Genomic DNA, 20,160 nt, shown 5'->3' on the forward strand with positions numbered 1-20,160 from the left:
CAGAGAAAGAGTGTTACTTGGTGACATCACACTGCAGCATTGTGATAGCAAAGAGAATGTTGCAGACATCTTTACCAAACCACTCGGTAATTCGAGAAACACCGACTAGCTCTTGGTTTGATGCAAAGGAAGGACATTCCCATTAAAGGGGTGTGATGGAATGTAATGCTCAGTCCTTCTTCGATTCCCCAGGATCATCATCTTGAGGGAAGGCCTACTTCATGATGTTGATCTTGAGGGAAGGTGTTAACAGTTCACACTCAACATCATGTGATCATGTGTGCATAGCATCATCACGTGATCATATGTGCATAGCACTAACCTTATAGAGTGCTATAAAGGAAAGGGTTAGATCCCCTAACCCTAACCCTAAAAGGGTTTGTATTTTTCAACTAAATCTAGTGTACAGTTAGTCATTTGTGGTGTGCTCTCTAGCTGTGTCCTCTCTCCTCATCTCCACTCTTCTCCTCTCCCCTCTTCATATTTTGCCATCCCTTGCATTGAGAACATGCATCAAAAGAGAGGAATGTTGTGAGAATTCAGATTGAAGACAAGCAATTTTGAAAAGATGACCAATTGAAAATATTTGTATGATAACATATAATATATAATTATTATAACCACACATAGTGTGGGTGGGGAGGTGGCGTGCTTCCTTTCCCAAAGAGTTATAATTCAAGGGAACGGGCCCTTCCCTGGGTGCCGAGAATATAAGCGCTGAGAATAAGTCTCGCGAATGGATAGGATACTTGCATATTACCTGGATGTCAATAGCCATAATTGTATTTCTGCATATTGGCCATAAAGCCCACATCTTTCTAATGATTCCCATGTTAACCTGTGGCATGTGCCCACAAATAGTGTAAGAGCAAAGCAAATGAGGATGCTAGTATTTAAATTTGGCAGAGGACTTGCAAACTGTAACTTTTATCAATACTTTAGATATGAATTAGTAGGTGGATCATTGGATTCAAAGCCAAACTTTGGAGGATACTTAAATTGCTCTTAAACTTAAAAAAAGACCTTGCTAGAAGGACCCCTTTTTGGGGCCAAAGGGGTCGCCAAAGGGTGCTCTTGAACTCGACATTGAGAGTGATGTTGATGACAAGCCAATGAAATTTTACCAATTTCCTAGCCTTCAACCTTGGTGAGCTTATGGACTTGCTCAAGAGGGTTCACTCTATGAAAGCATCGAGGTCTAGAAAGTAGAACTATTGATCCCCATGTGTGATGCAAACTAGTAGAGGATAGCATGACTATTGATGGCAGTGGCATAAGGCTTGCAAAATGTGACTTCGTGGTGTTCTTGGCAACACTTAAAGCTAGACCAAATGGTCATGTGATGCTCGAGCATGCAGACTTCCAAGCGATGATCATTTAACACTCTAAGAACTCCATGACGAAAGCTTACTCTCACATAAGATTTGCAAAGTGGGATGATTCGATTAAATAAGACACCATAGCTAAACATGAGCAGTCCCAGTTTGGAGAATATGGGACAGTTTGAAAGCACAAGCGAAACATGTACTTGATAATGACAATCGACTCAAAACACGAAATGACTTACTGCAGCCTTGACGCAAGGCTAGGGGTGCTGATATGGAGTCTAGATCTAACCTTACAATAAGAAGCAAGTGAATTCAAATAGCCAACATTCATGCTTTCTTTCTAGCAAGAATCCAACGATAGCACAGTACAAGAATTGGAGACAAGGTTCTATCAGAATTCCCTACACGTCCGTGAATTAGAGTTTAAGAGGTCCCATATTATAATCGCACAGACAAAACAAAGATTGAAGAGGAAAGCTGCATCGCTTTTGAAGTAAATGCAAAAAGCATAGAATCAGTCATGCTTACTCCGATAATCACTAAATCTAGCCTACTGGCTGAACTCAGGGATGTAAGTGTAAACTATTGCAACTTCGAGCCTGCACTAAAAAATAGCAATTGCTGACCATGTAAGATTACTACGAGCTTTGCTTATCAGATGCTCACTCATTGCCCAGTGAATCGATCGTCGTTTCCTTGATCCTGTCGACAACTACTTCAAGTGTTTTGAAGCATCAGAGTAATTGTGAGAGGCACTGTCTCCCAAAGCATAGCTTATGGGAAGTGCACATAGCTATGTATAGAGCACCTCTTGGTCTTATTCAAAGCCAATTATGCATTAATTTAGATTAGTTGTCGAACCTTACAGCAAGAATCAATTGAGATAACACCACAAGCTTGTCAATCGATCCCAACACCACAAGCTTCTTACGGTAGTTCTTAGTGTCAAGTATGAAGTTACGCTGTTTATATAGTTTTTTGTTTGGTTTGAAAAGCACTTATGTGCTTTTGGACACAAGCTTTCAATGTTACACCATTGGATCTTTTTAAAACTGAGGTCTCCAATTGTGACAAGTGGTTCAAGGAGGGCTCAAAGATCCAAAACACTGGCTCAAAGATTCAAAACATTGAATGCGGCGGTAAACACTTTGCAATAACCAAAATAACTAATGCAGCAATTGCAAAAAAGAAGAATTTCCAAATTTCCAAGAATGTCTTTGCAAAACTTTGCTAAGGCTAACGAGAGGGCAGGCCTAAAAACAAAACAAAGAATTTATGTTTCAAAAGTTTGTCAACCATTCATATAGCCTTCCCATTCGCAGGGCAGGCCAATTAGATGCTTATGGTGGATTTGCTGCTGCCTGGAACTCATTTGATGAGTACAGCAGCCACAACTTCGATCCTGCCAAAGAATTCCGTCCAAAACAGTAATCTTTGAAAGCTTCTGCGAATTGGGTTCGGCCATGGTTTGCTATTGTGAGGTCTCTTGAACGTTACCTCTGTCCTCTTTCAACATATATCTACCACGGCTTGATTTCATCTCACCGACTCAAGAGTTTTTCCTTCAAATGTTTCACAAATTGCAGGAAATGCGCGGTTTTGCAGCTTCTCCACCATGAAACGACAACTGAGAGCATCCCCAATCCACTTATTGGATGACGGGTGCTTAGTGCGCATTCTCGGTTTTCTTACGCCTTTACCTGGTATGGGGGAGCGCGTCGGTTGAAAAGTTGGTTCTTTTTTGTTGGGGGCGTTTCCCCCTTCTTTTATTCTTTTGGATGGACGTAACTAGATGTTTACTGATTTGTGCAGATCGATTCAATGCGGCGCGAGTATGCAGGCGTTGGCACATCCTTGCGTCAGATAAACGAATGTGGCTGCGAGTCGACCAAACGTTGAACCCCCCGGCAGAATCTCATGTTTTTCCCAGCATTCAAGAGGCCGTCTGGGCTGCAAGGTAAAGGGGTTTTACTAAGGAAGTGGTAGATACAACGGCGCTTGGTAATCCCAGAGACTTTGCTTTTGATGTTCCTATGCATTTGCTTAGTATCTTTCTTTAGACAGGCAGGCATGGAGAGAGAGAGAGAGAGAGAGAGAGAGAGAGAGAGAGAGAGAGGATTGCATTGAACGAAGATAGCCTCTTGGTGGAAAGCCCTAGAGAGAGAGAGAGAGAGAGAGAGAGAGAGAGAGGATTGCATTGAACGAAGATAGCCTATTGGTGGAAAGCCCTATAGAGAAGCACTTTGCTTTGTGAATGTAGTTCCATTTCAGCCATTAAATAAGGGTCTGAGCAGATAAGTTACGAGCCTGTTAGGCGAAGCACTTTGCCTCTTCTCCTAAAGGAGGGGCTTCGAGCATTTTTTTGCTTAGATGCTTGTTTGGGAGAGACTAAAATGAAATCGTACAGTCTTCACAACTATTTGTAGCTTGAATGAGACAATGTGGACTACTTTTTGATTAGCTTCCTCCTTAAGTGTTAGCCTTTTGTCACGGCTGGGTCTACTCTTCACCTCTGGAGTGCCCACAGAAAATCTGTACGAAGACCTTTGCATAAATGGATGCTCAAGTATGTGTGGGTGTTTGGATTTGTACGTGTGAGAGCATATGTTTATACTATGGTCTACACCCCCTGTTATTTTATTTATGGTTTATAAGCGAGAACAAAAAGTCTTTACAACGGCACTATGGGCCATGAGTCTTGCACTTACCTCGCGCAGGTTTGCCTTTGTTTGCCTTGCTTGATGCAAGTAAGGCCTTGTTCTGCGCACTGTTATCCCTGTACTTCTCCTTGTCTTCCTCTTGCATGAGCGGGCCCAACTTCTCAAAATCGAGTGGTTTGGAGTTGAAGCTCTTGAAAAGCATATTTAACACTAACAATGCTTCACTTGCCAGATCTCCTTCCTCCATCTTCATTGTAAATAACCCTTTCGGGAGAGTAAGTAACGAGTAGATATAATGCCTCCACATTGTTGTCCTCCATTTCTCCACATCAATTGGGTTAGCTTGCGTTACTACCTTACCCGTGGCATCTACTTGATCCTTGGGCTTCAGTTCTTGGCCCATTGCAACTAACCAAATCTTCCTTGCTATGTGGCTCCTTATCTCCACCTTCTAGATCAAGTAGTTGCTTCCATCCAGCTTGCCAGTGTTCTCAAGCATCGGATCCTGAAACTAAACACGAACCACACTCGCAGGGTGCTGCCCGGTACTGCTGGAACTGAGGCAACAAACTGTTGCCGTAATGTGCTGCTCGCATCGAGGTCTTCAGTGGCTATATGAGGAGCCCAAAACTCTCACCCTTTCTGCCTTATGCAATCGGCTCACTGGTTGAGCTCTTCACGATGTCTAAGGGATGCTGGATCTGCCACTGCCTTTGCTGCACCGTGCTGACGCATCCGTCTCCACCTTCTCTGGTGCTCTGATGCACGTATGAGGCCTAGAACAGGAGCTAGATTCCCAGCCTTGCTGTTGCTGCCTTTTACTGCCTCCTCTATGCCTGCTGTGCACTCCTGGAAAGCTATTCTGCAGTATGCAAAGGGCAGGTTTGCAATGACTGTGCCCTCCCAGTGGGGGACTTTTATAGGGGCTTAAATGCTTCAACAGACTGGGCGACCCAGTCTGTAACAGATTGACTCGTCTGTAAATCTGGCTGACTTAGTCTGTGACTGGCTGACCACGGCAAGCTTTGGAGGCCTATAAAGCTTCCTCAGGCTTGCTCCACTTGCCCACAAATAGGGCCTTCTTCCTCTCTGTATGTATGGCCCGTGGACAGCCTTACATGCCCTCCATTGAGGCTATTCCCTTGCTGCAGATCTGCTCTGTGTCAGGGCCCATGTGGCCCAAGGGATGGCCAACATGGTACCATGGATGTCCCTTCCAGGACAGATCTGCCCTGAAAGGTGATCTCTGTTACATACAAGGAGGACAATCATATGCTGTCCATGTGGCATCCCGGTGCTGCCCACGTGGCAGCCTCTCCCCACACTCGTACAGTAGTCAATCCTTTATATATATATATCTCTTTGTTCGGGGGCTCACAATTGGGAAGCTGACCTGTATTGTTTGACACCCAGCTGCCTTATCAGAGTTCTGTTGCTCTTCTTAAACAATTTACTTTGTAAAATCATAAATATTATAGTCTCATGAAGGTATATCTTTCTATCACCTTACCAGAAATGCAAGTTCTAGAGGAATTTTCATCCAAGTGGTGGCCAGCTGTTGTCTTTTGAGGGTGTGCATGCCCTGGCAGCTACCTTATCAATGTTCTACTGCTCTTTTCAAAAATGTTTATTTGTAAGATGAGATATATTCTAGGACTTATATCTTTCTGTCACCTTAGTGGACATGCAAGTTCTAGAAGAATTTTCGTTCAATTGGTGGCCAGCTCTTGTGCCCTGGCAGCTACCTTATCAATGTTCTTTTGCTCTCTATTAAAGAATTAATGTGTAAGATGAGATATATTCTAGGTATACATGTGACAAGTTGAAATATAAAATTTCCCCCCCATTCTATGGGTTCAGCCAACAGCAAGTCATAGCTATCTTACCTTTATAGCAGGAGATTGAGTGCTGTTATCTACTAGAAGCAGAGACCCCTTAGGGGTGGACATCTTACAGGCATCACCATGTTGAGTTTAGCTAGATTTTTGCTTCAGGCATATCATACCAGGCTAAAGGGATTGAGTCAGGGTCAAATTTTCAGAAATGGGATGGAAAGTCAGCATAATCACAAAATTATCAAGGGCTTGCCATGCATATAAGCTGTGGAGGAGAATCTGAGACTATCTACAGCTGGACAGGAGGCCATCCGGCAGCTACAGCTTCTGTAGACTTCTGTAGAACAACACAGACTTTTACTGATTAGCTCAGCATTCAGCTCATGATATTTAAAGATCCTAAAGCGATACAAAATGAACCCTCATCGACACAGTTATGTTTAGCAAAAACTCGTTTTCATGTGTCTTAATGAAAAGTTTTGGTTTAAGTGATTGTTGTATTCACTCTTCCTTTTCACTCTTTCTGCTCAGGTAAAGGAAACCTATGTGTATAGAATTCTTTATGGTTTGTTCTTTAAATACGGCTCTCTTGGATAAACCTTCTGTCATCAGAGTGTTTTGGAAGGTCGAGGAGCATTTTTTAAATAAATAAGTAATTATTATGAATTTTGAAATTTATGTGCTCTCGTTTCTCTATTTTTCAGAATCAATGACATATTTAGGATAAAATATGTGTGGAAGAGGAAATTTGTAAATAGATATCTGGAGTTCTTCAATTGTACAGGGAATAAAATGGAGATTCAAGGAATATAATCTTAGTCATGCAAAAAACATTTTCCTGCTTAGATATGCGATAAGGGACTTCTGGTGTGTTGAGGCATATACGAATAATCAAGTCATAAGGGAATTCGCTCTAGTGAATTGGGTTGAGAAAACAGTCTTAGAGTTTATTTTCAGCGCGTATGGCGTATACATAACCTGTAAGAATTGTTGCTATAGGGAGCCTACTGTATTAGTACGTCTTGGGCTATATGTGGAAAGTGCGATATTGTTTCAACATGCAATGCATTACTTTGTTTGTGATTTTTAGGCCTGGAGATACCATTGTTATCAATTCTGGAGTGACACACATCATCACAAACCTTTCCATCGACAAGCCTCTCTGCCTGGTAGAGTCCATTCTACATTAGTGCTGGCTTGTTTGTGTGATCTTTAGATCTTGTTCACAAGAAATATACAGATTCTAAAATTTGAAGTTGTGCATGCTGCAGATGGGAGGAGGTGTGTCCCCAGAAGATACATTATTAATGTGCCCTCGAGGATTTGAAAGGTAAATATAATAATTGTAATGATGTGCTTTGAAATCAGAATAGTTGTATGTTATTGAGAGAGAGAGAGAGAGAGAGAGATGATATGATATTATATTATATGATTGTATTAAAGTCTGCACGAGACCCTTCAGGATCTATGGGACTGGTGATCATATTAACAAATAGTGATCCTTACATTTAGTGAAAGAAAATATCACAAACTTGCTATGTATTGAATACTTGTAGGGCTAGCTTGTGTGCTAGTCCTAGTAACTAGCTCGTGTGCTAGTCCTAGTAACTTGTTGCAGTGTTCCAAAGCTTCTTTTAAGTAGCTTCCTAGCTTTTTGGCTGGCTGCTCCAACAGACTTTTCAGATTGTCTCAGCTTTCCCCATAGCCTTCTTTGATGTGTGCATAGGCCCTACATTCTAGGAGTACATGATGCTCATTTTCTACCTCCCCTGTGGGGCAGATTTTGCAGGTTCTTTCCTTTCTGGGTCTTGCCCACCTACCCCTCGCTACCTCGAGATCATGTGAACTGGTTCTAATCTCGCAGAGGTATTTTTGCATTCTGTAGCTGTCCATTGAGTTAATTTCATGTTTGTAGAACTGCATTTTTGTTCCCGGGTTGTGTTCTAATTTCTGTAGCATTTTCTGCGTCACTATCCCCCGAATTTCAATGGATCCTCTGGTATACCAGCAGCTGTTATACCCCATGATTCCATCCATTTCATTCCTTCTCTTGACCATCCTGTATTTTTGTAGCTTCCATTGCCTTGTGTGGTATTCTATTGGTGTCCATCTCCTCTTTGTTGAGGTAGAGCACGAACCATCCAATAGTGTCTGTGCTAATGCTGCTATCAGTACGTTACCTCACTGAGTTCTTGAGGAACTTGAAGCTTTTCTAGTCTTTCCCACAGCTTCTTGTGTGGAACTGTATTGAAGGCTTTCCAGAGAGAGAGAGTTTATTAAAATCTAGGAAGACAGATGGGTCTATGAGACTGTGAGAAGCCTGATACAATAAACTGAAAAGGTGGAGCTACTAAACGAGCATCATCACCTATGCTAAATACTAAGTACTACATAGTCATAGCATCATCAGCATTTATCATATCAAATGCCATGTCTGGTCAGATACAATGGATACATGAGTGGAGGCTCCAGAAGGGGAGGTCATGTTTGACCCGGTGGTGGACGGGGTTGTACTAGTATGAGGTCAGAGATAGAATGTTGGTAGCTAATTGTGGATGCGGTCTCTTGTGGCCTCTCGGTGGTGGCTCTACGTCTAGCGGGCCATGGTAACTCCTGTCGGTCATGCTTTGTTCTTGAACATGGATGGGATGTCCCCAAGCATGATCCGTGCGTCCGCCCTCTGTCATGTGTGTTGTGTCCTTGGCTCTGGATACCTCGCCGACCACCCGTGATCTGGTGGTCTGTGTGGTTTGGCTGGAAGAACTCCGTAATCATACTTTGAGACGAGTCTTCTTGTGTGTGCTGCCCTTGTCTTTGCGATCTGTGTAAGCGCTCTTTGCACCTAACTGCCTCATGAATGAAGGTGGCCATGCATCTCTGATTTGGATAAGAGAGGAATCGGGAAAGGAGTCCAAAGCCATCTCTGAAGAGACAATGATAGTGGCCTCGGCTTTCATAGTACACAGGGTATCTGAAGATGAAGTGCTCCTTTGACTTGATCGCTCACAATCACACAGGGTACACATGTGCACTCCTCAGCTCGACCACTCTCAATGCGGAGTGGATGCGATCAAACACTGAACTGTCCAATAGAGACCCTCAGGGAATGTGGGAGGTGAATCCGGGTATACCATGGAGGATCAATAAAGCCCTCCTCGGAGATGCGCAAGCAATGACCCTTGTAGAAGCTGAGTTTCACTAGGTTCTGAATGTGTGTAGCTGTAGAAGGTCCTCGAGTATGACCTGGTTGACCTTGTGATATTTGAGGTGGAGAAATGGTGCATCAATGCTGTACTGGAAGGGGGGTTATCTATCCATGTGGCATCCCAATCTCTCAAACCACTTGCAAGTGTGCGTATACTAGCATCTTTGATCACCCTCAGCTGCTAGGGCCATAGGAGAGGATAGTGCACCCATGGTAGTCTACGTCACCCTGATGTACAGTCACCGTACCCTTTGAGCGAGAGAGCACCAAATTGATTTTAAAAGCGGCTCCATTGGAGATCTAGCATGTTCATTCAGACGTAGAACCTCATGCAAACAAAGCTACAGCTGCTCATTACTTTTCACAAAATCTGATTTCAATTATTGCAACTCTCTCTCTCTCTCTCAGAGAAAGTGTCATGAGGGCATGAGTTTATGGGCTGGCATGTGGGCAAGACCCTGGGAAAATGAGGTGGGCAAGGCCATGGGTTGTAGGTGTACAAGGACCCCCTAGGAATTAATGCCTTGGGGGTGAATTGATTGTTTGGTCCAAAGAGGGGGCAACAGGTCCCTTAGAATTAATGGTGGGTCAATGGTTTGGTCCAAAAAGAGCGCTATAGAGGGGGCATGGGGCAAATGAAACATGAGTGCCACGTGGCACTTTCCAAATGTATGGGAAGTATCTAGAAGGGAAATCGTGGGGGTGCCGACGGGAACTAGAAGGCCATACGCACGACGATTTGCACATGGGCTGTCCGTACGATGATTTGCACAGGGGCTAGGGGAGTTGGATGATTGTCTATACAAATCCTTGCTAGGAGCTTGATGCTGCGTTTTGGGCTGTGCTTGTTGGGATAGCGTTCTGTACGACCATTAGTAGGGGTTGGGACTACACTCAAGGCTACGTGGCGTGGGATTGCGTGCTGGTTGAATCACCCATCTTCTAGGGAGTTCGTGGTCCGGTTCCAGGGCTGATTATTGGCTGGAATTCGCACTTTGTTCTAGGGCTGATGCTGGCTGGAGCTTGCACATCTGCCCGCTGCAACTCTGTTGCCAGGAGAATTGTCTCTTCCTCTGTCAGTGCTGGATTAAGGGCCTGATTGCATTAAGGACTCCGGGTATGCTTCTTGTACTTTCCAGGTGTGGTTTGCTGTCCAGTTCTGTGAAGGATCAAGGCAGTCCTGGGAATAGTTGCGGGAGAACTGTGTGGCCAGGCTAGGCTGCCAGTAACGGTTCCTGGCTGTGTGCTTTCCACTGGGATGTCCATACAAATCTTTCCTAGATGCATCATCTACATTTGAAGCAATCGCACATTCCTTGTCCCATTGTCTTCACTCTATCCACCATTGCACAGTTAAAGGAATCCATTAAGAAACTTCAGAACGGTGTGTGCGCTGGTTTGGGACACCATATATAAGACTTCCATCCACGAGATCTTCAATGGGGCATGGTCACATCTTTCCAAGAGTTTTATCTAGAACTCGTTGACAGATGTTCAAGAGCTTATTTTGCAAAAGAATTTGTTGTCTCTTGCTTCTCACCAAGCGTCGATACTCTGTTCCAAGTCTGTTCCTTGCCTACGTGCCCTTGTTTGAGGAACCGAACCTTTAGATGGCTTTCTAAAACCGACCTGAAGGCCAACAAGAGGGCGGTACTAGACAATTAACCAGCCAATGCTCTCACATTAACAATTCAGCAAGTAATTAACCAGTGGAATGGGGCTCAACAAGTTGAATACATTCAAAAGGCCTGTCGTGGAAGCTGAGAGAGAGAACAAGAAGAAGAAGAAGAAGAGAGAAAGAGAGAGGACTTGGATGTGCAGCAAGGAGAAGCGAGAAGAGAGAGAGAGGGGGGGAGGGGGCTTGCCTTGAAATAGTAAGAGAGAAAGAGGGAACGTGGAAATTAGAGAAGGGCACAAAAAATGGATGAAATTCTTTTCGCTTTGAGAAGCTCACCCACCGTCAATAAGGCTTCCACGTTTCGATGTGGCAGGCCAAAAAGAAAGACACAGATTGGCCCCAAACCTTGGCGCCCCTTTCGGTATTTCTTTATTAGTTTTCAAACAATCAGAGAGCAAATTACACTGTGACTGAATCCTCCTTCAACAGGGGTAAAATCACAACCCCGAAGGCATCCAAAACTAAGCATAGCCTTTGCAATCTGTTGCACTAGCCAATCATGGCAGTAAGGCATCTAATTTCCAAAGCACCAAGCCCCTTCGAGGCTATCCCGGCATCCGCCCTAACTGGGTTGAGATATGCTAATCTCAACTTGGAGGTAGGCATCATTGGTACTGAAGATCATGACCTTGGTTTTTTAAGGTTGAGTTTAATGTCCCAACTAAAACAATATGGATGTAGAGTTCATAACTATCCCTACAAGCCCTCTAGTATATTTAAGTCATTGCTAATGAAAGGAGTGTCTGATATGTCATGCTCACCCCTGAAGGAGGATCAATTGTCCATCTTTTGAGAAGTAATGGACTTATTCATATAAATGCCTCCGCAAGTGTCTCCATTGGGATTTCAGTGGCTGCTCTAGGTGATTTTTCTGCTGATCTTCCTATAGATCCTCGGGGCACCACGGAGTGGCTCTCCTACAGGATGTAGATCTGCGTCCCTTTGTGCAGCTAGATGGTGCAAATACTCGTGCAAATTGAACAGGGTGCTTGTTTGCACCTAGACTGCCCCAAAGACTGAACTTTTAAATACCCCTGCATCAGGGCGCTTTTATAGGCCAATAGGCCCTGCTGACCTGGCCAACCAGCCCACAGAATGGGCCGACCCGCTTTGTGTCTGCAGACCTGCTTGTGTGCCTATATAAGGTCCTGGGTCACCCTCCTATTTCTGGGTCCTTCCCCTGCCAGTACCCTCTATATATAAACGACCTGACCCATGAACTGGACCGATCCAGTTTGTGGTACTGCTGCTGTCAGCCGACCTACTGCAGACAGTGATTACTGTCTGCAGTCCTCCGCAATCAGCTCCTGGCTTGCTGTCCTGGCCTGGCAGCTCTGCCGACCATCTCTGCTGCTGCCACTCTGATCCAGCTGCAGGTGCCTTCTGCCCTCTAGCAGCCCTTGAAAGCTGCCCTTGTGGCAGCCCCATCCATTGGCTCTTCTTGATAGGCCCATGGCTGGCTGCATGCAGCCATATATCAAACCTTATTTCAGGCTATGACTGCTGCCCTAAACTGAACATATGTAGGATGATCTGTTGCTGCCCACAGGGCAGTCTTTCTGCCTCCCTCTCCATATGACCAGATAGCACAATGCATACACATACTTTTGCAAGTAGCAAGCCCTGTCGCCCTCGTCATATGGGGCTAACAGGTGGGGCATTGCCCCTTTTTATCCAACTATCCACCATATCTAAAACTCTCTTCCATTAAGCACTCCATGCATCCTTACCCTTAGGCCATGGGGCCCAAAGTTTGATTGCCTCGTGGCCAAAGAAATAAAGCATGTGTGCATTTTCCTCAAGGGAGACTTTTTTTTTGCTCTCTTATGGAAGACTTCTTCTTCCCTGTGCTTAGAATTTTTAGAAAACATAAGAAAATAAGCTTCAAGTTCCATGAAATGAATTCTAGGTTTTGAGATAAGGAGTTCGAAGGTACAAGCTACAAAATTCCAAATTCTGAATCCCTCCGAAAATAAGCATCGAGGCTTTGTCCATCCTAATAGCACTTCTGGCTGCACGTGCTTCTCTTCCAAGTTGTGGTCTATCAGGTTGGCAATATCCATCAGATTGCCATGACGAAGCTGAAGAATTAGGACGACTCGGATCTTTGTCTCCTTTTATGGTCCTTCTTCTTTACCTTCTTGGGCTCCTTTCTTTCTTCATCTACCCTATCCTCTTCTCATCATCATATTCTCAAGTACTATTTTTGTTCCTGTTAATGTAGCTGGATTGGGTTGTCTTACCTTCTTTTTGGCTTCTCTTTCTGCTTCATCTGCTCCTCCTTTGAGGAAACCTGTTTCTTAGCTGCCTTCTCTTTGGCTTTGTCCCAATTGATTGTTCTCAGGCATTGCAAAGGCGTATCACCAGTGACCATATCAGAGAACCAATTTCAAATCTGACTGTATATCAGCTTTAAAAGGGTCAAAAGTTTGAAATATATTTGTTGATTCTTGGTCCCTTTCTGACTTTCTCTTTTGGCTCTTCCTAATTGAATTTTGATATGGAGCATCGTTCGTTAAATGTGTTTCTGCTTAATATTCTTCCTATATGTATGTATATTGTGTCACAGGATGTGAGGGTGAGCAACGCAATGTGAATAACTCTTCATGCAATGGCTTATTTTGCTGCTTATGACTCTCATGGATTATTGTTAATAAAGTTTATTTTGTCATCTTCCCCCCACAAAATCGGCAGTGCATTGGAGTTTTCAGCCAGTGGAAGGGTGGCCAACTTGACTGTCATAGCAGAGCTTGGAAGTTGTTTGCTGCATAGGAAGGGTCGCCTTACTATTGAGGGCTGTGCTCTACGCTGTGGAGAGCACCCACTAGAGCACCTGTCTTGTGCAATCGTGAGCACTGCTGATGCACTGCCCTGTTCTCCTTTCATGAAGAGGCAGAATGGGGTGTCAGTAATTGAAACAAAAATTGAAGGAGGCAGGGAAGCCGTAAGGACTAGCGGAAGCCTTGTACTTAAGGAGGTGAGGGTGGTGTATGCTCGGGCAGCCCTTCTGTTCTGGTTCAACGTGTCTCAGAAATGCTTAGCCGACCTTGAGACTCCATTCCTTGCAGGTCACGTGTAAGAAAAGTTCATTTCCTGCATATACATTTGGAACCGGAGCCTTCTGATTGAAAGCACCTGCTCTCCTGCTAGTAGAAATCTGTGAATGTAGTTATATTTTGTATGTTCTTTGTTTTGGAAATGTACCATGCTATCTGTAGATAGTAAAAGAGTTTCCCTTATACGTTATCTTTCCCTTATGTGAATTCAATTATGCTGTGAAGAAAGTACTAGCCACTGTTTTGGTCCTTTTCCTAAGATCCAAATGGATCAAAGTTCGATTGTTTCGTTGATGGAAATACCCAACATTTGTGAGATATGTGCAATTCTTAATTTTAGCTGATGAGCAATTCCTCTCATGTTCATGGTTTTGAATTTCAAGGGGGGATGTGCGGGTGCAAATTTTTTCACTTGCAGCAAATAATTTTGAAAGTAATCTTTCAAGTCACATAATTTGCATATTTGATTAGCCCTCCCCTAAGCCTTGGAATCTTCATGACATTTCATTATTCTCAAGGGACCAATCTTTGGATTGTGAGTCCACTTCTGTATGAACTTATGGGTAAGTTGTGCTAATGTAGTATATCTCACTTTTGGCAAGAGAGTTGAGGATTTAAAACCCCAAATCTCCTGCCCCTCCCTTTAAATGACCTCTCCTTTATGGTCACTCTCTGAGATCTTCGTAGGATGAGCATTCTTAGTGAATTATTTTTTATTGAGTCTGCCAAGCCCAAAAGGAACATCCCTTTCGAATTAATGGGGTGGCCTTTTAATGATAGAAAGTGGACAAAGGAATGCCTTGTTCCAGTTCAATTGGAAAGGAGGTTTCACTTGGAGCAAATTTTTTAAAGTTTTCAACGTATTATACAGCAAGGTCTTTTGTGGATGTGACATGCGCGCAAGTGTGTATATATGCACACAACCACATATACGGTATAGGCATCTATGTATGTATTTGTGTGTGTATGTAACACGCCTGTGCTCGCACATGTGCACACACGTAGAGGGGCACGCGTTATATAAGTGCATTCAATTAGTTCTGGGCATGTGAGACAGATTGCCATTTCCATAAGGTAAGTGATGGCACGATTTGCATGGAATGAGTGCTAGGCTTGTGCAATGAACTGACAAAACGTTGGGTGCATGGTGAGTAAACATGTTGCTTAGAAACAAATGAATAGAAAGAAAAGAGTACTCAAGTGAATGATTTTCATTGCAAGGCCCAATGGACACTGAAGTTACAATCGGTTTTTCGGTCGAACTCTATGCACTCCCAGTTGCATAGGCAACAAGATGACTCTAACTTATAAAAGGCTTTCTAGCAAGGCGTGGAGGGTATAATTGGTTTGCATTTACATTCGTTTGTACTTACCCATTTGTTATGAATCAAGTATTAATCATATGTCTTCATGGGTATGTGATCTACATATATAACTCCACAATGTTGGTGAGATCGCCCAACAACCAAGATTGCAATACCATTTTGTTTTGTGTGTTATTCACTTGATTGGTTAGCACCATTGCATTGCAAAGTCATACACCAATATGTCTACCTTATATTTGGTTATATTGAGTTTCAACATGACGTCTTTCTTGTTGAACTTATGTTCAAATTCTTCAAGAAGGCCTCAAACTTATCTCATGTGGTGAAGTTATAATTTGGATACTGATCAAACCACTCAATGGCTTTGTCTATGAAGTGGTTGGGAAGCACATCAAGTGCTGTAGTTCGTACAAAACTTTGCACATGGGATTAAGGATTCTCTCCCTTTGAGAGAATCCTTAAGTGGAATCAAACCAGTCAATGGCTTTGTCTATGAACATGGTTGGGAAGCACATCAAGTGTTGTAGTTCGTAGAAAACTTTGCACATGGGATTGAGGATTCTCTCCCTTTCGTCCCATGTATGTTTGGAATTTTATTCTTAACTTTGGTCCCTTCTTGCTTTTGTATCTCTATGTGGACTTCGAATAAAAATCTCCATTACAGCTCGCATTGACAAACTCAAACTTTGCCGTTGTGATGTTGTGAGGACCCACTTCCCAATTCTTGCTAGATTTTGCTTGAATCTCCTTGTTGTGTTAGTTATTTTTCATGGAAGCTTCTACAAATGGTGCTCTCTCACAAAAATCAAATTTGTCCCGAACATGGCTTGGTAACCTAGCTTTTCGACAAGCTATTTTTAAGGAGAGCTTTTTTTGACTCTTCATGCACATCGAAAGATTTTACTTTTCAACTCCAAAAATGCTCCATTATTATCCCTTTATTTCTATTTACATTTGACGACATATCATGGACCAACTAGAGCACTTGCATTGATTAGCGAAGTTTAGAGGTATGCACGTCCCAACAGTATCTATAGGTTGAATGTCTATAGCATATGGTCACTAGCACCACTCTAATAGAGGAATCCCAATGGAGATCTCATATTTCCATTGTCCAATTGCTATTGCTTGTGGTGACCATCATTCAATAGTCAAACCATGCATCATGAGGTTCATTTCTTTTTAATTAGGCATGGCTATTCATTGTACAAAAGTATATGTTATCATATTTCAATCAAACCTTGCTTTCAGAGAGATATCGTGTTTAGCCTACTCTAGATGAATCTTATCTTGATGAATAATCCATGTGGCCAATATTATTAGTGAATTGTACATGGTGCCTAGATTGAAGATTCGGAAAAAGTCTTTATTAGTGCTACTTGTATATTTATGATCATGCTCTTATCTACTTGTGTATAGGGTTACATACATTTGCAATGATTGAATCAAGGATTACAAGAAGTCTCCTATGAATTGTGTAGAGACCAACACGTATAAATCTCTCTCAATGGAAAGAAGCTCCCACTCTTCTTCTATTTTCTTTTCAAATGGAGCAATTCTAGAGGTTTGGGAAGAGCAAGTGGCTTCGCGGGAGGTTTGGGGGGTTAGGAAGAGGTCCGGAGGAGTGCCAAGTGTTGCACAAGAGGGATTGTGCACGACAATGACACATGGCAACCATGAGGGACTGGACTCTGGAGGTGGCAGACCAGCAACACAAAGGGTGGTGGTGCAATGCCATATGGAGCCTGGAGGTTGGACTGTGATGCAATAGATTTGTGGCATAGCAGATATGATGCAGAGCAGTTAAAGATCAAAAGGTGCAGCAGTTCTGATGTAAGGGGTAGAACTTAGAAGGTAGCTCGACAGATTTGACGTGAGGGAAAGCTCACAATCCATTGATGCACATACTTGCCATGTGAGCAGACTCTTAGTGTGCGGGTCTCGAGATTAACACGCAATAATTTTGACACATACAAGAGGATGGGGGGTAGATCTGTTGCCACCAGTGGAACCAACACATGGCAGGATGCCATTTCATGAGTGCCAACAAGACATGCTCTTGGCTCTTTCCCACGACTTTCGCAGGAAGAGCTAGGTATTCTTAGTATGCAGGGTCCCGAGGCTTCTATAGATATATCGGGGTTGTTGTTTGAAGTATATGTGTAGCTTAGGAACTCGAGTCGTGTTCCGATGAGAGACATAGGCTTAAGTGTGGTAAGTGAACATAGTGCATGCATGTGTAAAAGGAACGTGTATCATCATGGTTGAGGTAATGAAGGCTTTCGCCTTCATTGGGGGTTGAGAGGTTTAGGAGGAGTTTAAGGGTTAGAGGAAAGTTCGGGGTTTAGAAGGAGGTTCCAAGGTTTAGAAAGAGGTTCCAGAGTTTAGAAGGAGGTTCCAGAGTTTAGAAGAGGTTCCAGGGTTAGAAGGAGGATCCAAGGTTCATGGTAGAGTACATGGTGAAGAGCTCGTCTCCCTTGTAGATCATGGAGGTTAAGGGTTGAGGAACTAAGGGTTTAGGGGGAGCATAGGAGTGGGAGAGGAAGAAGGTGTAAGAGCATGGGGGAAAGAAGAGAGAGGAGGGAGGAGGAGGAGGAGGAGGAGGAGGAGGAGGGAGGAGGAGAGGGAGAGGATGGGTTGCAAGGTTGGAGGAGAGGGGAGGAGGAGTTGCAAGGTTAGGACATGCTTTTGGACGTGGAGTGCAAGGAAGCATGGACACTTGAGACAATTGCTTGGAATACCAAAGTAGAACAACACAATGCCCCAAAGAGTCTGGGCCTCAACCATTATGAAGTATTCATACAAGTTGTGGAGAGCTTCTCTCTTTGCATGTAGGAATTGTAAGACATTCTCTCTCTACATGTAGAACTTGCATATAGAAGTTGCATGTAGGAGTTGCATGTAGAACTCGCATGTTGCATGTTGCATGTAGGAGTTGCATGTAGAACTCGCATGTAGAACATGCATGTAGGAATCGCATGTAGGACTTGCATGTAGGAGTTGCATGTAGGACTTGCATGTAGGAGTTGCAAGTAGAACTTGCATGTAGGAGTTGCAAGTAGAAGTTGCAAGTAGAACTAGCATGTAAGAGTTGTATGTAGAACTCGCATGTAGGAGGTGCATGTAGGATTCACATGTAGGAGTTGCAAGTAGAACTTGCATGTAGGAGTTGCAAGTAGAAGTTGCAAGTAGAACTCGCATGTAGGAGTTGCATGTAGAACTCGCATGTAGGAGTTGCATGTAGGAATCGTATGTAGAACATGCAAGTTGGATTTTCTAAGAGGGATTATTTCTAGCCTTATGCAAGTACAAGCGGAGCTTTGCTGCTACTTTACACACATTCTGTTCTACCTAAGTCCATGTTGGCACAGAGACAACACACGCGATGTCCCCAACAAGACACACAAGAAGACACATGGCACGACAAAGAAGACACATGGTGTGACAAAGAGAGAGAAGAGCACGAGCGCGAGAGGAGAGGGAGGAGAGAGAGGGGGGGATATACATACATACATACATACATATATACATATATAGGTATGTATGTATGTATGTATAACATACTGTCTCTCTTTGTGAAAACTTGCAAACATTGTTTTTGTTACATGGTAGTTTATACATAATAATTTATCATGATGTTTTTTAAATCAAAGCACGATGTAAAAAGCAGTTAGCTTGTGTCGTGTGTGATTTATTTTTCTATTGAATATTGGCGTGACATAAGGAGAGTCAAGTATGCTTACCATGAATTCAATGAGATAGATATACAACTTCATGTTATAAGTTCAATGTTTTTAATGGATACTTTAGTTTTGTTTCTTATGTTTTAGATTTTCGTTCTTATCTCGTAAAAATGCAAAGCTTTTGGGTAACTGTAAATGTTGCCCAAAGCATTTGCAATATGTTGCATATCTCTTTTATGTCAAGTGAAGTACTTTGTTTATGTCTCGAGCATGAATAAGCCAAGACATCCTTGATGTGACAAATAATGTAATATTTAGTAGTTCCACATTTTAACAAACTTAGATGACAGATATAAGTTGTGATGTAAATAATAGTTTCATTTCTTATTTTTTAGAGTATGCAACTAAATTTTGAATTGCTACACTTATCTTATGATCTTCATGATTTTAGCATGATCATTTCGTAAATTTAATCAATTTAAGCTACAGCCAATTCAATAAAAGAAGTGGAAAAGTTCAATAATGTTTCATTTGCTCATATGTTCTAATCTTTTAGTGTATTGAATTACATACTTTTTCATTATAGTTTCCTTTGATGGAACAGCATGAAGGATTCAACAAATGGAACAAATGAGTTATTTATTCAAAAGAGGAGAGACCTTTATACGGGCAACAATTGATACAATGCATGTGCCCATAGGAGAGAATCTCCACATTCACAAATCACTCCACTGATTTCTCAATCAAGCTCATGAGTCTCTCAATCACACCTAATAGAACCTTCTACTACCAAACCTGGTCACACTAACCTGATACACCTTGGTACATCCCATTACATCAATTTGTCCTTCATACCCCCCCATAAAGTAATGACCTCACCCCAGTAGTAGTACATGGGAAGCTTCATGGTTTGCTCACACCTAGTAACAACACTCATGACCCCAACCTGCGACTCACTCTGGTAATGGCTCTTGTTTACAATTGGAATATTGGACAATGACTATGTATGGAAATCCCCATGGGGCCAACAAGGTAAAACCTCAAACATAAGACTAACAATCATTTAGGGGACATCCCAGGCCAAAGAAACCTTATTGACCACACACGCAAAACAACTTAGAAAACATATGGGTCATCACCCTTGTCAAGATTGACTTGGGTGGTGAAAGCAATGAGAGCTTTAACATCCTCTGGTTCTTCTTCTTCTTCTTTCTCTGCATCTTCCACAAGGTTTGCTAAAAATTTCTTCTTTGTACAGCACTCTTTCTCAAAATATCCAGGCTTTCCACAAAAGTTTCACTTCGTCTTGCTCTTGCTGGTGGATCCCTTGAAGTTGCTTTTGACCAAGTATGCCCCATGTTCTTTGTAGTCATTCCTATGCTTGATTTTC

At 42.8% G+C, this 20,160-nt stretch overlaps 1 protein-coding gene across 2 annotated transcripts; it reads left to right on the forward strand.

Moving 5' to 3' along the window:
• The first annotated feature begins 2,517 nt into the window (after positions 1-2,517).
• Positions 2,518-14,034, forward strand: SKIP5 (SKP1/ASK-interacting protein 5). Of its 2 annotated transcripts, none has more exons than XM_087375790.1 (6): positions 2,518-2,809; positions 2,915-3,031; positions 3,141-3,285; positions 6,914-6,992; positions 7,095-7,153; positions 13,401-14,034. In XM_087375790.1, the coding sequence occupies exons 2-6, from the start codon at positions 2,944-2,946 to the stop codon at positions 13,783-13,785; spliced, it is 756 nt and encodes a 251-aa protein (XP_087231916.1). In that variant the 5' UTR covers positions 2,518-2,809; positions 2,915-2,943; the 3' UTR covers positions 13,786-14,034. The 2 variants fall into 2 exon arrangements, with proteins under 2 accessions (XP_087231916.1, XP_087231915.1); XM_087375789.1 differs by having other exon boundaries at positions 2,520-2,804; positions 13,401-14,031.
• The last annotated feature ends 6,126 nt before the right edge of the window (positions 14,035-20,160 follow it).

The sequence above is a fragment of the Dipteris shenzhenensis genome, chromosome 6 (genome assembly GCF_047967505.1).
Source record: "Dipteris shenzhenensis isolate YYH24624 ecotype China chromosome 6, Dip_SZ_1.0, whole genome shotgun sequence".
Taxonomy (NCBI): Eukaryota; Viridiplantae; Streptophyta; class Polypodiopsida; order Gleicheniales; family Dipteridaceae; genus Dipteris; species Dipteris shenzhenensis.

Excerpts from the sequence above, each read along its gene's own strand:
- SKIP5 (XM_087375790.1), top strand. The coding sequence starts at position 2,944 with ATGAAACGACAACTGAGAGCATCCCCAATCCACTTATTGGATGACGGG. Across the intron at positions 3,286-6,913 it reads GAGGCCGTCTGGGCTGCAAG|GCCTGGAGATACCATTGTTA; the intron begins GTAAAGGGGTTT and ends TGTGATTTTTAG. Across the intron at positions 7,154-13,400 it reads TGCCCTCGAGGATTTGAAAG|TGCATTGGAGTTTTCAGCCA; the intron begins GTAAATATAATA and ends CAAAATCGGCAG.